Here is a 27,764-nt window from a genome sequence, read left to right on the forward strand (position 1 = left end):
AACATTTAATGACATATTCCAATAGGTTGAAAATATTTGATGAATTTTAAGCAATTTGAATCGTTTCGTCATCTAAGAAACAACTGCTCCCACTCGACTCATCTCTTTTTATTATCTTCTCAAGGGTATTAAGAGTCAAGTAAATTTAGATGTACAACATTCAAAAACTAACGTGGCTGCCGCAGCCGATATTTTCAAACGGGGAATCTATATTGAAAGCTAAAATGTCTACATTAAAAATGGCTCAGAAAACTGTCTCTTGAAATAGATCGAGATCCGCAATCGGAGTTGTCGTCACTTCCCCCTTCTATTACTACACAAGCCAGTACTAGACAGTATTGTCGTATAAATCTAATATATGTATTTGAGTTCGTCTGCACTGCCCGAAGGTCATACACGCTTTCTTGACACTGAACTCAATGTGAGCAGACAAGCAGTACCGACTCAGTCAATAAGCGCAGGGGAAACCGGGCCTAGTTGGCTGTGTTTTTAGTTTTCATTTTTTTCCGCTTTGATTTATGTAGTTCTACTATAAAATGGAAGACTTTTGGCAACATCTCTGGTTCTTTCCAAAGTATTCGTTACATTGTCTTTGATTTTCTAGACAAAAGTATGGACCGCGGAAAACTCGCCAACTTACCCCGACCCTGCACAGTGATGCAAAGCTGGCGAAAATTGAAAACATGAAATTCAATTTTTATCATCGAAAATAGTTTTATTATGGTCCAAAATAGTTGAATTAATAACCTGCGAAAAATTGTGGTGTTTGAAAATCTCTAAGTATTTTTTGAATGTTGAGATCTGTTTAGAAATTCAGTATTTTCAGTTTTCGAGCTCATTTAACACTTCTAACTCATAATTGAATTTAGAACATATTCATCGCAAGTTAATTCCCAATATCTTTAAAATTTATGCATGCCACCTCAATATGTAACGAAAGCAGTTTGGAATCCAACACAACTTCAACGTGCTTGACTTGATCCGCACACAGTAACTCAGGGTCAAAGAGTTGGAGGCGACAGGCCCTGATTGTTATTCGCTTGTTCGTGAAAAGAACCATTGAAGTTTTGTTTGGATTAACTGATAATTTAACTTGTCGACGCCACTGTACCAACGACTCTTAATACTTCTTGTATTAATTCAAAGAAGGTTGCGATGCAAAGTCCATTAATTAGTATGTAGTAATTGACAGCTAACCCGTAGGTCGGAGTTTCATGCTCATTAGGCTTTCTCAACAAACCGATTGCAAACAGGTTCCATAGCAAATGTGATGAAATGCCACCCTAAGGGCAGTCGCAAACACTCAACTTCCTTATGTGTTCTATCTCAGTGACGAGCGATGAATGCGATTACTAAGCATTGCGTTTATCCGAGATAAATGCAAGCTCTCCATGACCGCGCGTCGCTTTCAGAATAGACTGGAAGGATAATGGCTTCCAGAATAGCCTGGAAGATAATGTCAAAAGCTTCCTCAATATCTACGAATACACCCAAGCTAAAATGCTTCAGCGAGAAGGTCTTTTCAATATTATAAACTACTTCGTGAAGCAGAATAATTGTGACATTTTCACGCTTATAAGCATGGTGGTTTATTTCATGCAGTGGACACTCAACTAAGCTCACGTTCCTGATACGACGTTCCAAAGGCTTAGGAAGAAAATAACTTAAGCTAAAAGGCCTAAAAGGCTTGGCTTCTTCATAGCTTGAGCGTTCACCTTTCGGAATAAATCTAACAATTGTTTCTCGCCATGCTTCCGGTATATACCTGGGAGCAAGACTGGTAGGCATCTTTTCTAAGATATGTTTGAGAATATCAAAATTCATCAGTATCAGCACGAGAAAGATTCCATCTTTTCCGATTAGTATGGAGCTAAGCTGTCAACTGCCCACTTGACCGATTCAGTGGTAACCGACGTTCAAGAGTCCGAATCACCAGAACGAAATCCGTGCATAGAACATAAAAAAAATTGACCTAATAATGCAAAAAATATCGATCATAGTCACAAAAGATCTACTCTGCTGATATTAGAGATGTGCCAAATTTTTAACAGTACCGACTCAGTCAATAAGAGCAGGGGAAACCGGGCCTAGTTGGCTGCGCTTTTAGTTTTCATTTTTTCCGCTTTGATTTATGTAGTTCTGCTAAAAAATGGAAGAGTGTTGGCAACATCTCTGGTTCTTTTTAAAGTATTCGTTACATTGTCTTTGATTTTATAGACAAAAATATGGGCCGTGGAAAACCCGCCAACTTACCCCGACCCTGGGGTAAGTTGGCGGTAGGTATGTGTACGCCATTGGCAATCAAATAGAAACAATTACTTCAGTGGTTCTAATGGAACGTGCTGGATGTCTTTCTAATAAAACTGTATATTAAGGGACCATCCATAAATGACGTAGCATTATATAGGGGAGGGGGAGCTTTGTATTTTGTGATGATGTGTGACGACATGGGGATAGGGGTTCATGTCAAGCTACGTAGCTTTTTTAAAGGGGAATAACTAACATCGTTTTTCATTATTTTTTTTTAAATTTACGGAGACAAGGGGGGAGAGTTACCGTCAAGCTACGTAATTCCCCCTGCTAATTACGTAGCTTGACGGTAACTCTTCCCCCCTTGTGGTTTATGACGAAATGCTACGATGGGGGAGGGGGTGTTAAAAAACTCAAAAAATGCTACGTCATTTATGGATGATCCCAAACCGACGTTTGCCAAATATATTTGTTGTCAATATCCCGGCATTTCGATTTCGACGCCTTCTCCACATTCAAAAAAAAAATTTGCGAAGTTCTTCAGACGATTGGCCGAAGGAAATGTCCCCTACATTGGCGTGATACACAAGAAAAAGAATTACTTACTTTGGAGTGAATTCCAGAGAAAAAAATTCTGATGATTATTTCTGCACTGTAAATAGTATCGCCAAACTTGCCCCACGTGCGTCACCGCCAACTTGTCCCAATCGCATATCAAACGCACCCCCACCTAATTACTGGACAAGTGAATCAATTAAACACATCGCCAGAGTACTTGCAACCACCTTTTAAGGACTTAGCTTAAAACTAGAACAAATCAGGTTAGTTTGTTTCGAGAGTTGTCCTACTGGAGCTGTAGAACTAGGGTTTCGGAATAGTTCCCCATCAGCATCACTCGCTACAATTACAGTCGAGACGGGAAATGTCGCCCACTAAAACACTGCTTATGGCCAATTGCAGTGGGTCGTGATTTTGAATGTGATATTCATTGTACGGTTCAGATATGTTCGGGCGTAGGGACTTCACGATCGCGTGTATCATCGCGAAGGACTCGAGTGTTTGTTCGTTAACGTGTTCAATTGCGTGTATGTGCATTTGTATGTCGCGTGTGCTAGCTTGTATGTAACTTCGCGTATATAAATTCCATTTTATAACCGTGTGTGTATGACACATATTCGCGTATGTTCTTGGATGATCGCGCGCGGCCCGTGAATTTTATACTTAATGATGCAATAATGCAGTTCAGATGCTAGAATAGAGTGAATTCTTTCATACCACTAGAGTTCCCGGCCATATCACCATGAAACGTGTTGTCTAGTGGATATAAGCGTCATTTATGTTGGTCCAAATGAAAGCATGAACCAAGGCTTCTAGGGTCGGACTTCCGGATGTAACCGATTCATACGGACATTTGTAGATTCACGGCTAAGACCGCGTTTGTAAATTTAAGGGATACATACCTTTTTGTGCGAAAAATGTCAAGAAAGTTTGAATTTACGTAAAAGCATAAAGCAATGATATCATTGCATCAAACTTTAAGTATTTTCTTTATAAAAATATATTGATAATTGGCGGAGCTATGTCTTTTTCCCCGAAACCATTTTCTATTTAAGAGTTGTTGTTTAGAGTTGTGCTTCGTTGAATAAATAATGATTTTTTCCTGCACTCGGGAACGTTTTTCCCAAAAAATGCGTTGTTAAGCTATAGACTTGCATTAAAAAATTCTCATCTACAAAACAAAAATTTATGCATCAAAAAGGAATTATTAAGGTACGAGAAAAATTAATTACGATCGATTGAAAAAAAGTTGAAGAAAAACGGTTGATTGGTGTTACGGCAATCGTGATCACGGTAAAACCATTTTTGGAAAAACGATATTTCGAGACAATCAAGTTTAACATTTCAAGTTACCACTGCTCTTGGTAGACGATGCGCGCTTGGAAGCGCTGTAACTTTCGATCTATTACTCGGATCGCTGTAAAAATTTGGGAAAATATTCTCAATGAGTTGTACTTTCAGATAAAGTAAAAAAAAATCCTTTTTTTTTTAAAATAAAAAGTTATGTAAAAGCGCTAAAACGTTCACTTAGTCATGGGAGAGTTTTCCTGTTTGTGAAATCGCAGCCGCAGGTGTGCGTGGATGATAGCGAAGGGATCAAGCGTTTGTACGATAACGTGTTCGTCGCGTGTGCTAGTGTGTATGCAACATTGCGTGTATAAATTCGATTTAATAACCGTTTGGCAATCCGCATATTTGCGTGTGTTTTTGAATGATCGCGCGCAAATCGTAAATCTGATACTTAACTTTTAATGTATGGTTCAGACACTAGAAGAGAGTAATGGCATTTTCGTTTTTGACAGTGCACTACACCGGTGTAGTCGGTGCTACACTCATTCAAACTTGGGTGTAATCAGTCTATCTCTTTCTTTGCACTACACCGGTGTAGCACCAAGATAAAACAAAAACGCTATAAGTTTCTCTATATCCCAGAGTTCCCAGTCATATCGCTATGGAACGTCATTTTTATTGGTACAACTGAAGGCATGAGTCTAGGCGGCTAGGATCGAAGGTAGAGACTTCCTGAGTGACCAATTCATGTTTGCGCTAGCGGTTGGTCAATGCTTGAGACCGCGTGTGTAAATTTATAGATGCGAAAAGATTCACTTGGTGAGATCGCGGGCGTAAAAATGTCTGGATGATTGCAATTGCATGTTCGCAATTGTGACTGTTATTATCGTGTAATTGTAAAGGCCACGAGCGTTTGTGCGTTTCGAATGGGAGAGATTGTGAGTGAATAGGGTAAAGTGCCTATTTTCACCATACTAAGCGGGGTGCCTCACAAATTCATCAATTTCTCGGCCTACAATCAATGGAATGTGTGAAAATTGGCATCAACAACTTTGCTTCGTTGTTAAGAACCAATATAATGACACAAATGCGCTGAAAACAGTGTAATTCTCGTGTTTGAGCGCAACGAAAACTCGAATCGAGTGCCCCTATTGTTCCGCTACCATTTGACGCAATGCGTTGAACAAAGGTGGCAGACACTGCTCTAACCAACGGTTTCAAATGGGTAGGGTGATAATAGAAACATAGCGAAAATGGGCTCATCACCCTATAAGATAATATGCAATTGATTGTGTTAGTGTTAGTATGAATTTAATTTATATATATATATATAGTAATAAAAAGAAACATAACATGCCGAATAAAGATAAAAAGATGCAAAGAGATTAATAATGATAATTATTTACCATTGACGACAATTTCATTCTGTTAGAATTGCTTCATTGCATTGAACATCAGAAAAAAGTGACCGACGAATCCCAGTGAGGTTTCCCACTATTCTACCATATACGTAATTTCTAAATCCATTCCCTTACCAAGCTCGTCACTGTTGTGCTATCTTATGACAAGCACAATTTAGTACATTTCAAGAAAAACGATTTTTAAAGCTTGAGGTTAAGTATCTTGAAACAAACATTACGGAGATCGGTTGACTGCATTGAGAGTTTTTGCTATAAGCGTAAACAAAAATCGCACTTACACGTATCATAGATGTGTATTGATGATACAATTATTATGACGTGTCACAATTGTGCAACGGATGGAAAAGTAATAAACATACGTTTCTTTCTTTTTCGCCTTTTAACAACATTCAACTAGCTAGAGAATAAAAAAGAGAAATGTGACTACATGTGAGTCGTAATAAAAAATTAAAAATAAAAAGGGTAATAGCAATAGCCTAATATAAATCTGCTTCGGCCTTATTCATTGATGCTGTGAATCGTCGACAGAATTCTAGTGGTGATCTTACGTGACTTATCGGTTCTCATGGTAAAGAGAGACAAGTCTGTCTTTGCCGTGAGACGGGTTGGTAGACTTGAGCGATTCGTAGTAACTTTGCATAAGCTGAACTCCTACCAGTAGAAGACAAAAGTTTAGTCTGTAATTTCATTCAATTTTCCTACAATAATGCAACAAGTGAGCAGTATTTGCTAAAATTTTCATCGCAAAGTACAGAAAATTGAATGAGTGACGGTGAATCAAACTCATATGGACGCCAAAATTCCGATTTTGGATTAAAAAATTGGTTATTTGCATTTGAAGTGAAGAACTTGCAAAATTTGAGAACGATTCCTCCAGTAGATTTAGATTTATGATGCACATCACATTTTTTTTCTCTTGAGATAGAGACTGAGTTGTGCGAGAGAATTCCTAAATTGGCTAATTCATTTTGTTGTCCCGAAATCAAACAACATTTAAAAAAACAGCTCAACACATCATAATATCGGAGAAATCTGTTATCTTCACAAAACTATTAAAAAATCGTAAATCGGCTTAAAAAAGACAACGCGGCTGCGAAAGTCCCAGAAAATGTTTTTTTGGTTTAAATCAAGTTTTTATTATAATTGTAATATAATATGAAAATACTTCAAAAAGATTCACAAGCTGCAGATTAGAGACGAAAAATCGCGAAAAGCTCATCGGAATTTATGTGTACAGATTGAAGTTGCTGCGTATCAGTTTTCCATTCTGTAAGGATAAATTTTAGAATTTTTTTAAATATTTGGATTCCAACGGCATAAAACTCAGATCTTCATTTGGTCGGCCGTAAGTCAGGCCGAGCTAAGTGACATTGTATTGATTTCGAGAAAAACGAGTTTAAAGTTTGAATCGCAGCATCCTTTACGGTATAATTCGATAGATAGATAGATTTCAAATCTGGCAAAAGTCGAATGTAGCCAAAGAAATTCTCGCATTTTTTAAGATTTTGCGACTTAGTCCGGTCTGACTTAACACCGACCATTTGTGTTAACTGTTTATTCTTATTGCCAAATCGGTCCGGCGACATAAAACTATTTAACATCTTATACCATATTTAAGTTATCGTTGCACCTGTTACCAATTACCTCCACGATTAGCAAGCAACTCACACGGGAATGGTGTAATTAGTTAGTCGCTCATATTTCTGTCATACCAATTATCTTTTATTAATGCAAATAAAACATGTTGAGGTAATTGTGTACCTTCACATTGCATTATGTCGAGTGCTTTCATCGCTGAATACAACCCAACCGTATCGTCGTTATTATTCGTATAATATAATTGCAGCCTTTATATTCGTTACGCCAATTTGCACTCTCTCGAACACCAAGCGCGATGAATTCCCATATCATAATTCGCTACATTTGATATACATACAGCCAACCACGTGCCATCAGAACTCGTCAATGTGGATAGCGGATGCTTTCCCATGTGTCTACACTGGATTATTGCCATCGTTCCGTGCGCCCAGAAAGCGGAACACACCAATCTTCGCTTTCTCATGGCATGGCATTCTCGGTTAGATGAAGCGCCACATCAGTAGGTAGGTATATTCAGGCTAACATTCCAAGTTTTGCTGATGATGGAGCCAAAGAAACGGGTGAAAAAATATACTTCCTATACTTCACTCAGTCGTCGATGAGTGCAGCATGACAAAGATTTTTTTTCTATAACAAGGAGTAGCTCAGCGAACAAAAAAAGTCTTTACCGAGTGTGGTGTTGAGTGTGATAATACTACTCCAAACAACTTTGCAGATTTTCAGGGCAATCGCAGCAAAAAAAAAAATATTCGTAGGAAACCATCGTCGTTACAGCCCTCCGGTACTGTATTACGGTTTTCGTCGTCACACACTGTCCGCTAATGAACTCAATCACGGTTCAACTGGTACTATTCTCGCAGGATACTACGATGTTAATGAGTTCTTCAAGTCCTTTAAGCATAATGTTAATGGCAGGTGGGACTTTGAAAGGAGTACTAAACCACTTGACGCTCTGAATGCATGAGCGTAAGAAATGAGAGATCCTTGAAAATCATGAATAAAACATAAGGCTCTGTAGAAGCATCCGCTCGGTCGGTCTAATGAGGTCTGGGAGAAACACATACGGTGCGCTTGGAAAATCGTTACCTACCAACAGCATCCGTTGCTGTGGTGAGATTTTCGTACATGAATTGGATGTGTCTGATGGCAATTAAAAGTTATGATGTTAATTTTGACCAAGTAAATTTGACTTTGAAGAGAGATGATTTTTAGATTAGAAACCATTGCTACAGTATCTGACGACAAGATTGTTACATCATGAAGCGGGTGACGTCAACAGTCTATCTTAGAAACGAAATAATTTTGATCGGATACGCCTGGGAGAGAGACAAAGCGTGAATAGAAATACGTTTTGGTAAAGCGACACTGTATGTACAACACCTTGCTACAATAGCAGCTATAAGAATCCACATAAAATATTCATTAGCTCGTCTACCTAAAATCTAACGACAAAGTACAATCAGTATTTTGGGTCATACATAAATCAGTCAACAACAATACACACCATTATTGCTGAGATTTACTGAAGTTGCATCACATTATAACGATACCATTTCGTTCGTACCTGAAAACTAATCGGTTCCCTCGGGTTCACCAATTTTCAGTATGGGTTACCATTTTATTTTTGATAACTTGCGTGCTAGCTAGAAAGAGTTCATTAGCGGGAGCTAGGGGGTTAAATTTTATCTTCAAACCAGCCTCCAAAAACGATCGTCGTCGTAAAATAAAAGCAACAATGGTATAGATCAACAAAATATGACCCGAAGGTAACGGCATATATTTATCTGTACCTTTCAAACAGTTGTTTATCACCGTCAAGCTTCTGTTCATTATACTATATCCCACGTGTAACAATAACGGAAAAAAGCGCACAAATGATTTGCGCTACCTGTAAGAATTTATCATCTTGGGCAAAACCATCACCAAGACGACGACGACGATGATGATGATCATTCTTCTTTCTTCCACTTCTTCATTCGTCGGAGTCTTAGTCTTTAGCCGACAAAAGCATTCAACCGATCAAGACAACTACGAAAACTACAATCGCCGTAAAGCAAAGGCAACAGACCTTTCCCGTTTGTTACGCGTATTTGAGAATCTGTGAGCTGAGGAGATTGACCTGGGAAAGGGTCTATATTGTGCGCTAGCGAAAGGCAGATGAAAATGGTGTACATATTGTTGAACAGATTTTTGTGTAAGCTATTATTCGAGGCCTGCTGAAGATTTTGTTTTTGCTCGAAACGTCAGGGGTGCTAAGGATAGAAATAACAAAAATCAGATGTTGCGAATCCATTTTTAGGGTGAGCAGATCTAATTCTACAAACACATTTCCACTATTTTTCGCGTTCACAGAAGTATGAATTAGGGAACCGGCAAAAGTTTCGCACTCGACATTCTCAGTCCATCCGTCGAGTTTGTTATGTACCAACAAGAAAAAAAAATGTTTCCTTGCTTTTCGAAAAGACGAACGAGCTATAGGTAATATTTGCCTCTCGTTCGTATGGGATCATTAGAGCAAGAGCCGAAAAAGGACTTGCCAGAAGAATGATCTTGAAAAGGAAAAAAATAACGTAATGAAGGTCGAAAATTCGAACGATCAACGAGCAAAAATGAGAAGCGGAGTTCAATACTATGTTTTGCAAAAAGGTTCCGCTACCTGCTGGATTTTTTCCAGTAACTGTCAAATGGGTATCCGAAGGTTGGTGCTAAACTTTTCTATGAGTACAGTTGATGTGATGTTGTTTTTGGTATAGCGTAAATGTGTATGATAAATTTGTGATGAAACTTTCGATGCAAATGGTTGTAAATTTATTGTGCAAAGAATTACTTATAACCAGCAGCACCAAAACATATGAGGATGATCAAGGTGGACATCGGCATTATTTTTTTTTAAATGTTACATTTTTTAACATTAGATTTAGTCACACTAGGAATAATTTTAGATCAAAATCGTACTTTTTTACTCAGCGCCTAATAACCAAATCAAAGCCAAAACCGCTTGAAATTTTATCTATCGTAAAAGTATCAAAAATGTGTTAGATATGTAGGTTGATAAATGAATGAATGAATAAAATAAGATATTCATTTTTGTCATATGCAGTAATAACGTAACGTTGATAGGTAATAGTAAAGACGCTGTATCCTTCTGGTATAAAGATTCGCCATCTCTTTTGTGTGTTTACAATTTATCTGTCAGGGCCATTCCAATCGAATCGAATCATTCTCAATCCAAAGGAAATCTCTTCGAATTCTTCTCGAACGAGAGCCATTGACAATTCTCATACTTGATTGGAATGACACTATTAGATAAAAGGTAACCAAACGATAGAGGTAGCGGGTGTTTATACCAGAGGAATTCAGCGTCTTTGTGTAGTAGGTGATGGCGGTAGATTCAATAAATAGATATAAGTAGTTGTAACGTTATTTGATATCCTGCGTAACTTACGGACCGGAAGCTAAAGTTAGAATACATAGAGAAAATCTGAAATTTTAATTTAAACGGTTCGAAAAGATTAAAAGGTCCCGTATGCAATCCATTACCATTTTTGTCACACGATCGCGAATTACTTTGAATTACTCACAAAAAGAGCGGGCAATGTACTTTTTAACCAGACCAGTGCAATTATTCACCTGCTGCTTCTTAGGCAAGTTTTGGCGCATTTTAATAATCAGCAAATGCAAGGCGAATGATTTATAAAAAGTATGATGTTAATGATACCTAGTTATTAGATCTATCTACTAAAAATCGAAATTACAGGCCTTCAAAAGACATCACAAACCAATTATTTAGTGACTAATAGAATGATGGATTTTGCGATTGCGGCATTCTGATCTTTCCCCGTTTTATTTTTCATCTATGCTTACGTATAACTGAGCTACCTTAAATAAAAATCGCAAGGAGAGAACATGCTTTGTATAACCAATTTCAAATATATTATAATATAAAAATCGGAAATAAACTTCAAACATTAAAATTGGACAGAGATCTTTCAGCATAAGAACCGCTTAAAAAAATTTCACCCTTAAAATTCGACAAGGATGAACCTTCAGTATAAAAACCGGTTAAAAATAAATAAATCGTTGGCAGGAGTATCCGTATATCGTGATGTTCAAGATAAAAAGTCGACTAAAAAACTACTCAGCGCCTAATAGCCAAATCAAAGCCAAAACCGCTTGAAATTTTATCTATCGTAAAAGTATCAAAAATGTGTTAGATATGTAGGTTGATAAATGAATGAATGAATAAAATAAGATATTCATTTTTGTCATATGCAGTAATAACGTAACGTTGATAGGTAATAGTAAAGACGCTGTATCCTTCTGGTATAAAGATTCGCCATCTCTTTTGTGTGTTTACAATTTATCTGTCAGGGCCATTCCAATCGAATCGAATCATTTTCAATCCAAAGGAAATCTCTTCGAATTCTTCTCGAACGAGAGCCATTGACAATTCTCATACTTGATTGGAATGACACTATTAGATAAAAGGTAACCAAACGATAGAGGTAGCGGGTGTTTATACCAGAGGAATTCAGCGTCTTTGTGTAGTAGGTGATGGCGGTAGATTCAATAAATAGATATAAGTAGTTGTAACGTTATTTGATATCCTGCGTAACTTACGGACCGGAAGCTAAAGTTAGAATACATAGAGAAAATCTGAAATTTTAATTTAAACGGTTCGAAAAGATTAAAAGGTCCCGTATGCAATCCATTACCATTTTTGTCACACGATCGCGAATTACTTTGAATTACTCACAAAAAGAGCGGGCAATGTACTTTTTAACCAGACCAGTGCAATTATTCACCTGCTGCTTCTTAGGCAAGTTTTGGCGCATTTTAATAATCAGCAAATGCAAGGCGAATGATTTATAAAAAGTATGATGTTAATGATACCTAGTTATTAGATCTATCTACTAAAAATCGAAATTACAGGCCTTCAAAAGACATCACAAACCAATTATTTAGTGACTAATAGAATGATGGATTTTGCGATTGCGGCATTCTGATCTTTCCCCGTTTTATTTTTCATCTATGCTTACGTATAATTGAGCTACCTTAAATAAAAATCGCAAGGAGAGAACATGCTTTGTATAACCAATTTCAAATATATTATAATATAAAAATCGGAAATAAACTTCAAACATTAAAATTGGACAGAGATCTTTCAGCATAAGAACCGCTTAAAAAAATTTCACCCTTAAAATTCAACAAGGATGAACCTCCAGTATAAAAACCGGTTAAAAATAAATAAATCGTTCGCAGGAGTATCCGTATATCGTGATGTTCAAGATTAAAAGTCGACTAAAAAACTACTTTGTAAGAATCTGATGTATTTTTTCTGGTTTTTATACTGAAGGTTTTTTATCCGACTTTTACGTTTAATAATATGAAAACTTATATTTGGGAGAGTTCTATTAGTTTTTAAGAAGTACTTAAATTTTAGGTTACAGTGATTTCACTAATATTAGTAAAATGCACAAAACAAGAAAACTGCGAATAGTACAAGCTTCTTTAAACTTTTTTAGAAGTTTGGAGTCTTTTTTCAAGTCAAGGAATCCAGAAAAGAATTTTAAACCTACAATATTTAAAATATTTAAGATGAAAAGCATCCCTTCTGGTACATTTTTGGCGATACAGATAGTGTTAGTATACAACATTTGAACAATATTTTCCTAAATTTTCTTTGCGAAATGTTGAAAATTGGACAAGGGTCGGTGAAGCTCCATAGGCACCTTGAAAAAACTCGATGTATATCATAACCCAACAGCGAGTGGACCAAAAGTTTTGGAATTCTGCACAGTAAAGGTTTCATCGTGAAAAAAACATTTTTTTCTCAAAATTTTTTTAGAACTTTGCGTGAAGCAAATTTATCAAAACTTTTGTACATTATAGTGTATCATTTTAATAACATGCTGTAATTTCTCTATGCAAAGTTTGAAAGAAATCGGTTAAGTAGTTTTTGAATGACAGGTAACACCACAAATCATGTTTTTTCCAGAGACGTTCTACAAAAAGCTTCGTCACCGACACCGAGTCATTTGTCGACATTTTTGCATAGAAAAATTACAGCATGTTATTGAAATGATACACTATAATGTAGGGGAATTATGGTTAAAACCGACACCTTAAGCTTAACACTTTTTCTAAGTTGCCACAAAACCAATAAAATTATATTTTTTATGCAGAATTCTTCTTCAGAAAATTCTTAACAAGACTTTATTTTTTCAGCGCTTCAAAAAATTAATTTCATTAAAAATTATTGGAAAACAAAGTGACTTTTTGTAGGCACTGCGGGTAAAACCGACACCCCATAGGGGTAAGATCGACACCCCATTTTCTCTCCACTTTATTAAAATCTTTATATTTTTTAAAAATGAGATATATGCGTGATTAATAAAGTATGTATGATGCAAATATGTGCTTTTCATTGCTTCATCATGTAGTGAGGGGAAGAAAGTTCGAAAGCGTAGTACTATAAATAAGAGTATTTTATGCCATAGGATTATTTATTGATATGAGTATTTCCAAATAATCCTTGCGCACAACATTGCAACCTCCAGTGTCATTTTATTTCGTAAGAGAAGATTTGCAAGCGTTCTACGTTCTGTTAATTGGATTCATTCACTTATAAGTGACACACACACTTCTTAGTAAAACTATCTTTTTCAGATTTGATTTTTCGGACTCGTTCGTTCGTCTATGACAAACCAAGAGAACACTAGAAATTCGGTTTGATGAGCTTTTTGCAGAAATAGCAAAAGCTTCGATAGAATCAGATAAGCAAAAATTCCAATTTTTGATTTTTAAAGAGACTTACAAGAAATAAACACAATAAAAGTATTTCTGTGTATTTCTGCTAATACTATAGTGTTCTAATAGGTTAATTGAAGTGTTACAAAGATCCCCAGTATTTTGAAATGAATTGCATGTATACACAACCATCTTAACAGCGTGTCGGTTTTACCCTAACCATAGGGTGTCGGTTTTACCCCAACAGCGCACATTTTTTTTTATAAAAGCAATTAAAAATATTGAATTTCTCAAACTTGTCTTCAATGCACCTAGTTGATCATAGGAAAGGCCGATAATAATAGGTACTGAAAAATGCGGTGATATGAAAAGCTTTTGTTCGGTTAAAACCTTAAAATCTACCAACGAAATTTAACATCTCGACGAGTAAGAACGCTGCTGTCGTATGTTTTGTTTATTTTTATGACATTCGACGCACTAACGTAAATCAATTTTTTCTTCAAATGCTCTAAATAAACGTACTAATAATAATGTATCATTATGAAATGAATAAAAATTTGATTTCTAGGAAAAGTTGTGGGGTGTCGGTTTTACCCACAGTGTCGGTTTTTCCCACAATTCCCCTACAAAAGTTTTGATAAATTTGCTTCGGGCAAAGTTCTAAAAAAATCGCTAAAAGCGTTTTTTTCACGCTGATAATCTTATCCCCCCCCCCGCAAAATGAAAGATCAATAAATTAATAATGTAGTTTTTTACTCCAGTTTTTTTAATATTTTTAGGTTCTCCAACACACACGAACCATTTCGAACTATGAAGCGCAACTGATGTCTTAAAGGGCCTCAAATAAGCGGAATCACCGCGTGGCACGTCGCATAAGATAAAAAAAAAAACATAACATACAATATATATCGGAAAGTGAGCTCTTGCACTATGCCAGCATCTTTCCTTACATTTTCACCGTGCACCGCATTCAGCCTCGTTCAACCAGAACGGCTCAAGAACGGAACCACAAAGCAAAAATCACAAAGCAGAAGCGCGATGATGGCGGCAAAAGAAAGAAGAACTTGCCTCACGCTGGAGCGAGCTGGGGCAAAATGCATCCTTTTGCAGAATGTTCGTTTAATACAGAAAGTACAATGCTGAAGGTAAGAGTAGCCCTTTCAGTTCACAAGTCGAAATGACCAGTCACTGCAACTTGTGGGAATTCTAACAAATCGGTGTACCATGTGTGTTTTGCATTTTATACCATTCTACCCTATTTTTTCTAGTTGAGCTGAAAGCGGTTGTGGCGGCAATCGAGCACGCTTTTGTCTTGAAGGTGGGGTGAATTGCCGCGATAGTTAAGGCTCGGTGACTGGTTGGATGTCGTACAAGGAGCGGCAGTTCGAAGTCGAGCGTTCCCACTCGGTGTGTACTTGCGAAGAGGTTATTCCAAACGATTGGCACATATCTCACACTCTCAGCGAACGAAGATATGGGTTTAGCCATGACTATTTTGAGATAATCGTAGCTATGTGGATCGTTAGGGCACAGTTCAGCCATTACGAAAACCATCACCCGCTTCCCCGGAGTGCAATGTTTAACATATCAAACATTTAGGGATTTGCCGAAAATTAAATCACAAGCAAACGTATTCTGACTCAAATCAGTACCACCACACATCAAGGTGAAAAAAGTGCGTTCTATGCTTCTATGTATGATGGCTCGAATCAGGCAGAGAAATAGGCATACTTGTGAGCACTCACACATACAAAAACACAGTATAGATACGGACCACGATGTGGGTGGACGTAGGGTGGATCTAGTAAATACAAATCGAATGTATGGCAGGAACAACTCAGACTGTGTTTAGAAATGTTTTATGCAAAAAATAGGTTTTTGGATAGATCATTCATGTGTCCATGTTATTCTACGTTGTACACATGGATTTTTAAAACTACAACATGAGAGACAAACTCAAATTTTCAAACAATATATTGGTTTTAACTTCATTTAATAAATTAAAATTCTCCAAATGTTTAAAAAAAAATATAGCTCTATAACCGATTCAATACAAAAAAATAGGAATGAAAAACGTAAATAAAATATTCAAAATTTAAAAGAAACATATCCGCTTGTTTGTTCCAAATTTCGAATAATTTTGTTTGCAATTATCATTCATACAGAGATTGAATAATATTTCAGTTAATTGTCATGATAGCTCATTTGTAACGGTTTAGAGCCTCCCGAAACAATTCTAAGGAAACGTCAGATTGTTGTTGCATTAAAATGAGAATTTCGGACACGAAAATGTACTAATTAGATTTTCGTAGATTATTTCATCAAAGTAGCCACAACGCTACCCGAATCAGTACACTGAAAAAATTAGATATATTAAAATCATTTCGAAAAAACTTGAATTCATTTCATTGTAATACGCATGAAAAGCACACGTTTGCCATTTCGATATGTAGTTGTGTGAGGACAATGTGATTTTCAAGCGGATTTCATGCGAACATTGTGTGAAATTCACATAATCTGATATTTCTAAATTATACGTGTATATCAAAGTCGAAGCTGAGTCAGGTTACAACCCCAACCGCTGACAGTTTTGCTGATTTGACAGCAGTTTGGCTTTAATATTCGTTATCTTCTAAATCAATGTTATCAAAAAATTTCTCTAACTTAGGGGTAAAGCGTAACTGCTAACTGGGAATTTCATCTTTTGAGGAGAAATTCCGGATGACCCACTACTCGAAAATCATAGCTTTTTATAATAAATAAAAGAGAACAGTTTTCTCTTTCGTTGACTACTGTGAACGGTACTTGGCCAATATTGCTTTGTTTGAAATTGTCTATCAAAGTCACAGGTCACAGCCACGTTATACAACCAAATTCTAGGTTTATCGAGAATTGTTTCAGGTTCAATTGAGAAAACTTTTGCACACAGTTGACAGTATCTTCATGGAAATCAACCAGTAGTATTCTAATAACGTCTCGAATACATCGATTGGTTTTCAAAGAGATAGCGAAAAAGTGCTGAAAAAACTGTATTTCTTGCTTTCACCGAGGGCCTCTTTTCGAGGCTTTCTCAGCTGAACTTTAAATTGAATATATGGAGAACTTTTCAATACCAAAAATACAAAAACATTCTAACAAATCTAAAGCACTAAATGATAGTTCGATTGTACGACATTTTCGATTAAAAGTACTAGTTAGAGTGTTGGATCTATTTTGTCCCTATTAGGAAGTGGGCTGCACTATTTGTTGAACAACTTTTCAATGAAGCTATATTATCTATAACCTTTCTCAAAATAAAGTACTAGTGTACTGTTCCCTAAACATTTATATGATACTTAATGAAATGTCTCTATTTTCATCATAAATGAAATTGAATGTTTCTGTGCATCTATTCTCACCGCAACAGCATAAATATCGCCTCCTGGGCATATTTCATCGCATCGAAAAAAAATGGTTGAAAGGCAATGCCTTATATTCCGTTGCGCCGAAAAATTTCTAACTAGGAATCAAGATCATGGACGCCATCGCATGATTTGTAAAAAGGATCATTCTACTTTTTTCGTACGATCAAAGCAAACATAAGCATCACGCACATGTATGGAGTTCATCAGTTGTCAGAAATGCACTTGCAGGAAATTACTATGCAAAGGTTAACAACTGATAATGATTAGTTTCACACCAAACATTACATTGTCATGAGCCAAATTTTATGAGCAGATGAAAAAAAATCTGCGCAATCAGCAATCAGTTCAATAGCGTGAAATAATTGTTTGCTTATACCTGAAATTGCATAACAATTTTCAAGTTTATGTTTTAGCTTGGCCAAACTGCTGATTCTTTCCTGTGTTCTGGATGCAGAAAGATTGTTTTAATTGTGGTAAGTGTATACGAAGAAACAGGGCAATAGTGTGTACCACCGTATTTCTGAATAAAGTATTATGACACTAGGCCTATCCCAGCGTTTAACGAGCGCTTTTATAGTGAATTAATCAGGAATGGATACTACTGCTAAAATAAAGATATGCAACAGTGCAATGTTTAATATATTCCTGGTGGAATAACGAGATATGATGCGGTAATTGTCCGTTCATCCGCTGTCGTTTTGCTAAGTGCCATTGCGTCCTGTATCGGTTCACTATGTGAATGAGGTGATTACTTTAATAAAAAATTGTATTTAGCCAATAATTTTGAACATGTATGTGCATAACTAATGAAGAATAAAGCTTGTACTTATTTTTGCACGCTCCTTTTAACCAAATAGATGTTTGTATGCTCTGCCGCTAAAATAGGCACATTACCTGAGATCTTTTCAGCGTTTTCTTAATATACCTTCCCTCAACAATGTTTCTACAAAAATTCAAAATAATCTCATTCATGTAACTGATATTACCAAATTGCCAAAGGTGAACTGTGACCTAAGCTTAATTTTGACGCGTAGTGATGGGCATTTTGAAAAATGAAAACGATTTTTCTACATGAAGACAATTTAAAAAAATCGATGTTGTCAAACATAGAATCGAGAAAAATCGGCTGAAAAAATCGATTTTTCGAGGTAAAAAGATCGATTATGAAAAAATCGCGTCATTTTCAAGGGAATTTTGGAAGAAAAATCGATTTTATTGAGTCAATAATATCGATGTTGATTTCATGACGCGCAAAAATCGATTATGAAAAAATCATATCGACATCGCTCTTTCCTATTCGCGCGTCCAGATTATTTCCCAAAAGACAAAATGCGTATATATTAGGATTGCGTATCGAATGTTCCTTCATTCCGGAAGCCACGTACGACAGAATGTACATAAGTATTAGTGCGCTAATGATTTTGCGAAAAGTAAGTTTATTTTTTAGTAACGAAAGCTCCGAAAAATAGTTTTTTTTGCTATAAATCAAGATTTTGAGAGTCTGAAACATTTTTCATATATTATTTTGTATTCAATTTGATGAGATCTACAACCTTTTAGAGGTCATTTGAAAAGTAAAAAAAATCTATTGCACCGTATAATGAGAGTTATAATCAATTCATCTTGAAAATTAGTCCAAAGATCCTTCCTGGAGGCGTTTCGCTAGTCGAAATTGCATCTTTCAATTTGCATTTTCAACGAAGGAAATAGTGCAGTTCTGAAGATTTTTCAAGCATTGGAGATATCTTGTGGTTCTAATGCCCATCAGTTTGTCGCAATGGAGGACAAGGCTAGAGACTACTAAAGAGTTGTCGACATCAAAATGACAATTTTGACACTACTGCGACCACAGAAGACACTCAAGCAACCACAACTTCGGATAATACTTAAAAAGCACACTTCAAAGTTCATATAATGTTCTTAGTGGGCTTTAATGGAAATTGAAAGGCTTAAAGGCCTCTATTGCAACATGAAACTAATCGAAAAATTACTCAACACGAGAAGCTTAAGCAGCTCCCTTATACGAACTTTTGATTGCTTGGTTAGTCAGTATTGTGCACGAAAAAAATACTTTCAGTTACACAGAGCCACACATACGAGCGTTCCAGAGTAGACGTCCAACCATTTCCACGTTGAGGAGCGCCACGGCGACCACGATAACTCTTAATAAAATTGTCTGACACATGAAATTCAATAAGATTTGTGAAGCTTAGACTTGTAGTTACTCGATGAACCAAAGAAGAAAAAAGTTCGAGTTTCCGAAAATGAAATTATGAATACCGAAAACTCTCATGTTCTACTGCAAAAATCGCTTACTTTTCTTCAAAATAATGGGAGATTTTTTTTGTGTTCAGTTTTATGTGGTTCATCGACAGGCTACATATATTGTGCATTCTCATTAAAAATCAAGTCAATTTGATTTGTTTCTGAGTAATCGTGTTCGCCAATTTGAAAAACGCGGTTTCGAAAGAACGCTATTAAAGGGTGTCCCACATCAAATTGCACCACGGAAAAAAACGTTATTGAAAATAACCCGTTGGGTATTTTCTCTTGAAAATTCGGGTAGGAGTAGTTTAGAGTGTATTGTTCATGCTGTATTTTTATCGGTGTCAGTATTTCGAAAATAGTTGCCGATAGATTGAAATTTGCGTGTGTTGCAGCAAATACACGCGAGGAATGCGCGACTGTTTAAAATAAAAGAAGTTCAGCGTGACCACCGAGATTGCGGGAGATTATTCTTGAGGTTCAATACTAACAAGTCGATTTTTTGCCCACTACACCAGGCGCACTCCCCCCCCCCCCCCTTAAACATTGCAAAATATTGACGTGAAACTTTAAACGCAATGATCTCAAAATGGTGTTTTGCGAAAACGGCTTAGCGGTGACCACGATTTCTAGGCAATAATGAAACCGATCGATTTGAAACTTCAATCTATAATTTCTCATAAAAATTGCTTTTTCGTGGACGAAAGAAATTGTTTTTTGGGTATATTTCTATTCAAAATCAACAATTTCAGAAAAATATCACCATTTTGTAACAAAGTCAAATCCTTCGTTCACGAAAGGTGTCAACTAAAGAAAAACAGTCGGTTTTTCTGTTATAGGTAACTTGATAACTCTAGAATTTGGCATATGGGGTGTGAAGCTAATTATCATTTGAATTAGCAGTATTCTGAAAAAAATAATGCAAATTGAAGTAATTTTCTTTGGTCTCATGTATAGTTTGAAACTGACAGGCTTACGAATGTTTAACAAATTGCTAGGCAAGTATGTTGAGAAAGCCCCATTTATTCACTTTCGAAATATTATTGAATCTTTCTACATATGCTATAACATTAAATACTACAGTTCCAATCCATCAAGAAACCTACCTGTAAACTGCTTGTAGCCACCAAGAATCTTATGTTTCCACCATTTAACGATATTTCCAGCCATGTTCACCTTCACTGCTTACGGCCGATTCCTTATCAGCCAGTGAAAAACACTGCCCCCAAAACGCTTCGACACGTCTAAAGTTTCGTGTTCAGAAGAACAAAGCTAACCATTTCTTACACCTCCTTAAACAGGTGATCATCATTGTTGACTTCATCATATTTCCTTCTTTTGCGGTTTTTTTCAACACTTCGATTCCCGATTTTCCCCCCACATTTCCTTCACTTTTCACCTACACTTTTTTTATCAAAACATACCACTTTGTGCTTCAAAATACGCACGCAAGCACACCTATATCTTCTCCGCTCTCGCTTACTGCCGTTTCCATCGCTTCTCGGCCCAGGTAACACCGAAGGAAGATTTATTTCGCCTCATTCTTCATTGTGCCACCTCCGAAGTGGAGAATATTGAAAAAACACCGCTCAAAATTCAACAACACATCGAAACTTTCTATGTATGTTTTGAATTCTCCGAACTATTTACTATAATTCCCCGCGTGCTATCGATTCAACTGGAAGTGATACGCGGGCTGCGGTACACGGAGAACGCGCGGGTGAATAGCTGTCTATGAAGAATTTGTTGTTCCGCTCTCCGTTCCCGAAAGTAGACAGGCAATCCGAAAACGATCTCCGCGTTCGGGAAAAAGTAAAATATTTTGCCCCCTTATCCGTAGGCACCGACAAAAAAGCCACACCGACAAATATTATTCTTCCCTTACGCTCCGAGCACTCTGCGTCACTGTCCTCTCGGTCCCTACGTCTGTTATTAATTCAGAGAAATTTTTACAACTTTTTGTTTGTGTTGCCTCCGCGATACCTCGCTGGGTCGTCTCTGTTTCCCGACGCGGCGGCCTACGACGTCTACAACAGCAGCACCAAAAGCACAACCATCGTCTTCGGCGTTCCTTCGTTCCACGTTATACACGGACTTGAGGAGAGGTTTCTGTAAACACATACGTTCTTATGCCCCGTTGCATTAAAATGGTATCGGTGTGCGCAGACCTCGGGTTCACGTAGCTGTCAATTTCCACACAAAATAGTGCAGGCATAACATCAATGGAGGCGCGTTCAATTTACGGTGCTTTGTTGGCTATTTGATTGAATCTCGGCTGAATCCCAGTCCTGTCGTGTTCAGCTATCAAAAAAGTAATTGCTAGAACACCAAAACACCATCTACGTCTCCCGAAAATCACTTATTTCTTCGATGTTTTTTTCTTCAATTCCTCAACTTCGCCTAGCTTAAGGCCTAAATTCACCTGTGGCCCTTCAGGCCATCCGATTGAACGCGGCAAAACACAAACCAATGAGTATAATCCTTGATCTCGTACGCTGTGTGATCCTTGAATTAAGGGAGGAATCAAACATTTTCCTATCCCCATTGAAATATACACAAAATACACGCGTACACTGATGTTAAGCACAGTCCGAACAAGTGGGTAGTTGAATTGATACTGACGGAGAGCGACACGAACGATTCTACGACCCTGCTACGGAATGGAGCGAGACTCACTGAGCTGCAATGTAACACCAAGCCATCGAAACAGGCGTCGAGTTTCCACGATGACAGAAGCATTGCTCGCCATGGTTCCGAATGTGTATGAATGAAGCAGCATAGTATTTATGTCCACACACAGAGACGTGATTGGGAAGTTATGCTGCGTTCATGTATACCTACGACAGCCAACCGATACGATGTTCGGCACTGTCTCTTGTTGTTGTTGTTTTTGTTGCTTGTGGGTGGATGTAGTTGTGTCAGGATGCTATGCATGGGAGAGGGTGGATAGTGTAGTACTAGAAGGTGTGCTTTCGTTCATAACTGAGTTTCCATGTTTGTTTTGTATCGACAGACCGAGAGCTCGTGTTATCAAATTATTGAAACGACTGGAACATTGGAACGATAGATTCAACTGTACGACACTAGAGAAAAAAGTTGACTTCAATGACGAGATCCAAATTATTTTTTGTAAGTAGGGGAACAAGGGGAGACTTGACAAGGTTTTCAGCTAAAACTGCATAAATCTCCAAAAAAGTCTTCAGTCCCTCGAAAGTCATTGAGATATAATGGGCAAAGTTATTTTGCGTCTTCATGATTTTTTGTAGAGTTTTTAGTTTAATTTTTGAAAAGTTACAAAAGTTTTTCTGTAATCGTTTTTTTTTTTTGGTCAAGTCTCCCCACTGCGGGGAGACTTGACCAAGGCGTGGGGAGACTTGACCAAGAGAATTTTGAAAAATCAACAAAAAAATAATGACAAAACATACCGTAATTATTTATTTCCATATTGCCGAGATCCTTAGGTAGCATTAAAAAATATTAAAGAGTAGCATTTGATAAATTTCGATTTTTTTAATGCATTTATTTTTAAGGATTAACTATACTGCTTGCATTGCATATCCACACGACACGAAATCAGTCCTACTATTGCTAACTTTTACTAAAGTATAAAGACTTATGGTTGAGGTGGGACTAAAGTATAAAGACTTATGGTTGAGGTGGGATTTTTTTTCTTGCGTAATTAACATTAACAGTAGATACTAAAGCATAATAAATATCATGAATTTTGTATCTTTCTTCAGCTAATTGCCACTTGGTCAAGTCTCCACATAAAATCTTGGTCAAGTCTCCCCAACATTTGTTATTGCGTTCAATGTCATGCAAATTCTAGTAATAATTATTCCAATGTTCCAATTTATGTAAAATCATTTTACTGCCTCACAAAGATTAAGATGGTATATTAGCACATTAATAGTAATTAATAGTCGAATAGATATGTCCATACAAAGGTTGATAAAAAATTACGTCATTTAATGCAAATTTATTAATCACGTAATATTTTCTGTAAGGAAAGGATTTTTCAGTCCAAACTTTTAAAATTACCTTAAGGGATCGAAACAAGTATAAAAAACGATCACTGTTCTACAGTGAAATTGCAGAAGTATCCTCCCGAAAATCGATTCCTTCAAATTCTTACTAAACAGTTTAAAATGTGATGCTTTCGCATTATGTGAAACCTGGTTAACTTCCGATATAAATCTGAACTTCCACGACTTTAATATAATCCGTCTGGATCGAGAAAACCTTTATGGAGGAGTACTTTTGGGGATCAAAAAGGGCTATTCTTTCAACCGAATTAAGCTCCCTTCGACACCAGGCATTGAAATTGTCGCTTGTCAAGTTCTAATCAAAGGTAAAGACCTTTGCATTGCTTCCATCTACATTCCTCCTAGAGCCTCGGTAGGGTACCGAACGCTTTGTAATATCACGGAATCCTTACCGGCACCGCGGCTAGTTCTGGGAGACTTTAACTCGCACGGTACGGTATGGGGCTGTCTTCATGATGATAATAGATCAACATTAATCCAAGATCTTTGCGACAATTTCAACATGACCATCTTAAACACGGGAGAAATGACGCGGATTCCTACACCACCAGCACGCGCAAGCGCGTTGGATTTATCGCTATGCTCGACATCGCTACAGTTAGATTGCAGGTGGAAGGTGATCCCCACGGTAGCGATCATTTGCCTATCGTGATTTCAATTGCTAACGGTTCAAGACCATCGGAAACAATCAATGTCTCGTATGACCTCACACGGAACATTGATTGGAAGAGTTACGCGACCGCGATATCCGTTAAAATCGAATCCACTCAAGAACTTCCTCCGGAGGAAGAGTACAGGTTTTTGGCTGGCTTGATTCTCGACAGTGCGAATCAAGCTCAGACTAAACCAGTACCAAGCGCGAATACCCATGGACGGTCTCCCACACTGTGGTGGGATAAAGAGTGCTCAGAGCTGTACGCGGAAAAGTCCACTGCGTATAAGGCCTTCCGGGAAGACGGGTTACCCGCTAGCTATCTACAGTACGCGTCGTTAGAAAGGCGAATGAAGAGTCTAATGAAAGCCAAAAAACGCAGTTATTGACGCCGGTTCGTCGACGGGTTAACGAGAGAAACAGAGATGAGCACTCTTTGGGGTACGGCTCGACGTATGCGTAACCGTAATAGTACCAACGAGAACGTGGAATATTCAAACCGTTGGATATTTGCTTTCGCCAAAAAGATCTGTCCGGACTCTGTCCCGGTACAGAAAACGTGCCGCGCCGCGTCTCCACACGATACCGCGAACGAAACACCGTTTTCGATGGTGGAGTTCTCACTTGCTCTCTTATCATGCAACAATAACGCCCCAGGGTTAGATAGAATCAAATTCAACTTGCTGAAGAATCTGCCTGACACTGCAAAAAGGCGCTTGTTGAATTTATTTAACAAGTTTCTTGAGGATAACATTGTCCCTCATGACTGGAGGCAAGTGAAGGTCATCGCCATCCAAAAACCAGGAAAACCAGCCTCCGACCACAACTCGTATCGGCCGATTGCAATGCTGTCCTGTATTCGAAAGTTGTTCGAGAAAATGATCTTGTTTCGCCTCGACAATTGGGTTGAAACAAATGGCTTACTGTCAGATACACAATTTGGCTTCCGCAAAGGCAAAGGGACGAACGATTGCCTTGCGTTGCTTTCTACAGAAATCCAAAGGGCCTACGCTAAAAAAGAGCAGATGGCATCAGTCTTCTTGGATATTAAGGGGGCTTTTGACTCAGTTTCTATCAACATTCTGTCAGAGAAGCTGCACCAGCATGGTCTTTCGCCAATTTTAAATAACTTTTTGCTAAACCTGTTGTCTGAAAAGCACATGCACTTTTCGCATGGCGATTTAACAACATCGCGATTTAGCTACATGGGTCTTCCCCAGGGCTCATGTCTAAGTCCCCTGCTCTACAATTTCTACGTGAATGACATTGACGATTGTCTTGCCAATTCATGCACGCTAAGGCAACTTGCAGACGACGGCGTTGTCTCTGTTACAGGGCCCAAAGCTGCCGACTTGCAAGGACCATTACAAAATACCTTGGACAATTTGTCTGCTTGGGCTCTTCAGCTGGGTATTGAGTTCTCCACGGAGAAAACTGAGTTGGTTGTTTTTTCTAGGAAGCGTGAGCCGGCGCAACTCCAGCTTCTATTAATGGGTGCAACGATCAACCAGGTTTTCACATTTAAATATCTCGGGGTCTGGTTCGACTCTAAAGGTACCTGGGGATGTCACATTAGGTATCTGAAACAGAAATGCCAACAAAGGATCAATTTTCTCCGAACAATAACTGGAACATGGTGGGGTACTCATCCAGGAGACCTGATCAGGTTGTACCAAACAACGATATTGTCGGTGATGGAGTACGGGTGTTTCTGTTTCCGCTCCGCTGCGAACATACACTTCATCAAACTGGATAGAATCCAGTATCGTTGCTTGCGCATTGCCTTGGGTTGCATACACTCGACCCATACGATGAGTCTCGAAGTGCTGGCGGGCGTTCTTCCGCTAAAAAATCGATTTTGGGAACTCTCATATCGATTGCTCATCCGATGCGACATTCTGAACCCGTTGGTGATTGAAAACTTCGAGAGGCTCGTCGAGCTTAATTCTCAAACACGATTTATGTCCTTGTACTTCGACTACATGGCACAGAGCATTAATCCTTCTTCATATACTCCCAACCGTGTTCGTTTCCTAGATACTTCTGATTCTACTGTATTCTTCGACACATCCATGAAGGAAGAGATTCGTGGAATCTCGGACCATATACGCCCGCAAGTGATCCCCAATATATTTTATAATAAATTCCGGGAAGTCGACTGCGACAAAATGTTCTACACTGACGGATCAAATCTCGATGGGTCCACTGGCTTCGGTATCTTCAATAATACTATCACCGCTTCATTCAAGCTCAATGATCCCGCTTTAGTTTACGTCGCAGAGTTAGCTGCAATTCAGTACACCCTTGGGATCATCGACACTCTGCCCACAGATCACTACTTCATCATTTCGGACAGCCTCAGCTCCATCGAGGCTCTTCGTGCGATGAAGCCCAAAAAGCAATTCCCATATTTCCTGGGGAAGATACGGGAATCCTTGTGTACGTTATCTGAAAAATCTTATCAAATTACCTTTGTTTGGGTCCCTTCTCATTGCTCTATCCCGGGCAATGAAAAGGCCGACTCATTAGCAAGGGTGGGCGCATTAAATGGTGACATATACGAAAGACCAATCTGCTTCAACGAATTTTTTAGTATTTGTCGTCAAAAGACACTCAACAGTTGGCAAACCTCGTGGAGCAATGGTGAACTTGGACGATGGCTACATTCGATTATCCCAAAGGTATCAACGAAGCCTTGGTTCAGGGGGATGGATGTGGGTCGGGATTTTATTCGTGTAATATCCCGACTTATGTCCAACCACTACACCTTGGATGCGCATTTGCGGCGTATTGGGCTTGCGGAGAGTAGTCTGTGCGCTTGTGACGAGGGCTATCACGACATCGAGCACGTTGTCTGGGTATGCGCCGGGTACTTGGACGCCAGGTCTCAGTTAAAGGATTCCCTTCGGGCCCGAGGTAGACCACCCAATGTCCCAGTCCGAGATATACTGGCAAATCGAGATTTCCCCTATATGTCCCTTATTTATACTTTCATAAAAACGATAAATATCCCAATTTAGCCCCTCTCTTTTTATTTCTCGTTTTAGAAGCTTTCTCCTGCCTTGTGGGACCGATCAGCTCCAGACTGTAACTATGTAACCGCCGTCGCACTTACCACTACGGAAACTGAAGCGAGAGCGACTCGAGGTCCGATGACTTTTGAAGGATTCCCCGCGGGTCCGAAGAATACCATCCGCCAATCCGACCTACTAGACTGAGGCGCTAATTTGTTTCGCTGATCTCCCGTTTGCCCGAAAGTTGCAAGTTTTGCTCTTCTCTCCCGGTCACCATCTACGCTTTCTCTCCCCTGTCCTTGATACAACTGCTTCTACAGCCCCCCTCTGATTATCTTGACCAAGCATAAGTCTCCGCTAAAAAAGTTCAAATTTGTATTCTGTATTCCTAGTTTTACGATAGTTGTAATTTTACCTCTTTGTTAAAACTATTGTCCCCCATCTTGTAAATAGAATTGTATCCCTAGTTTTAAAACACCTGTGAATTTTCTCATAAATATTTGTTCCCCCTTTTG

At 38.1% G+C, this 27,764-nt stretch overlaps 1 protein-coding gene across 1 annotated transcript in view; it reads right to left on the reverse strand.

Moving 5' to 3' along the window:
- Positions 1-22,143, reverse strand: part of LOC131681700 (protein naked cuticle homolog) — a 186,557-nt gene extending 164,414 nt beyond the window's left edge. Inside the window, exon 1 of the mRNA XM_058962672.1 lies at positions 20,644-22,143. Within this exon, the coding sequence (XP_058818655.1) occupies positions 20,644-20,707 (64 nt within the window). The 5' untranslated portion in view covers positions 20,708-22,143. The remainder of the gene's footprint in view (positions 1-20,643) is intronic.
- Positions 22,144-27,764: the final 5,621 nt, after the last annotated feature.

Source organism: Topomyia yanbarensis, chromosome 2 (assembly GCF_030247195.1).
Source record: "Topomyia yanbarensis strain Yona2022 chromosome 2, ASM3024719v1, whole genome shotgun sequence".
NCBI classification, from domain to species: Eukaryota; Metazoa; Arthropoda; class Insecta; order Diptera; family Culicidae; genus Topomyia; species Topomyia yanbarensis.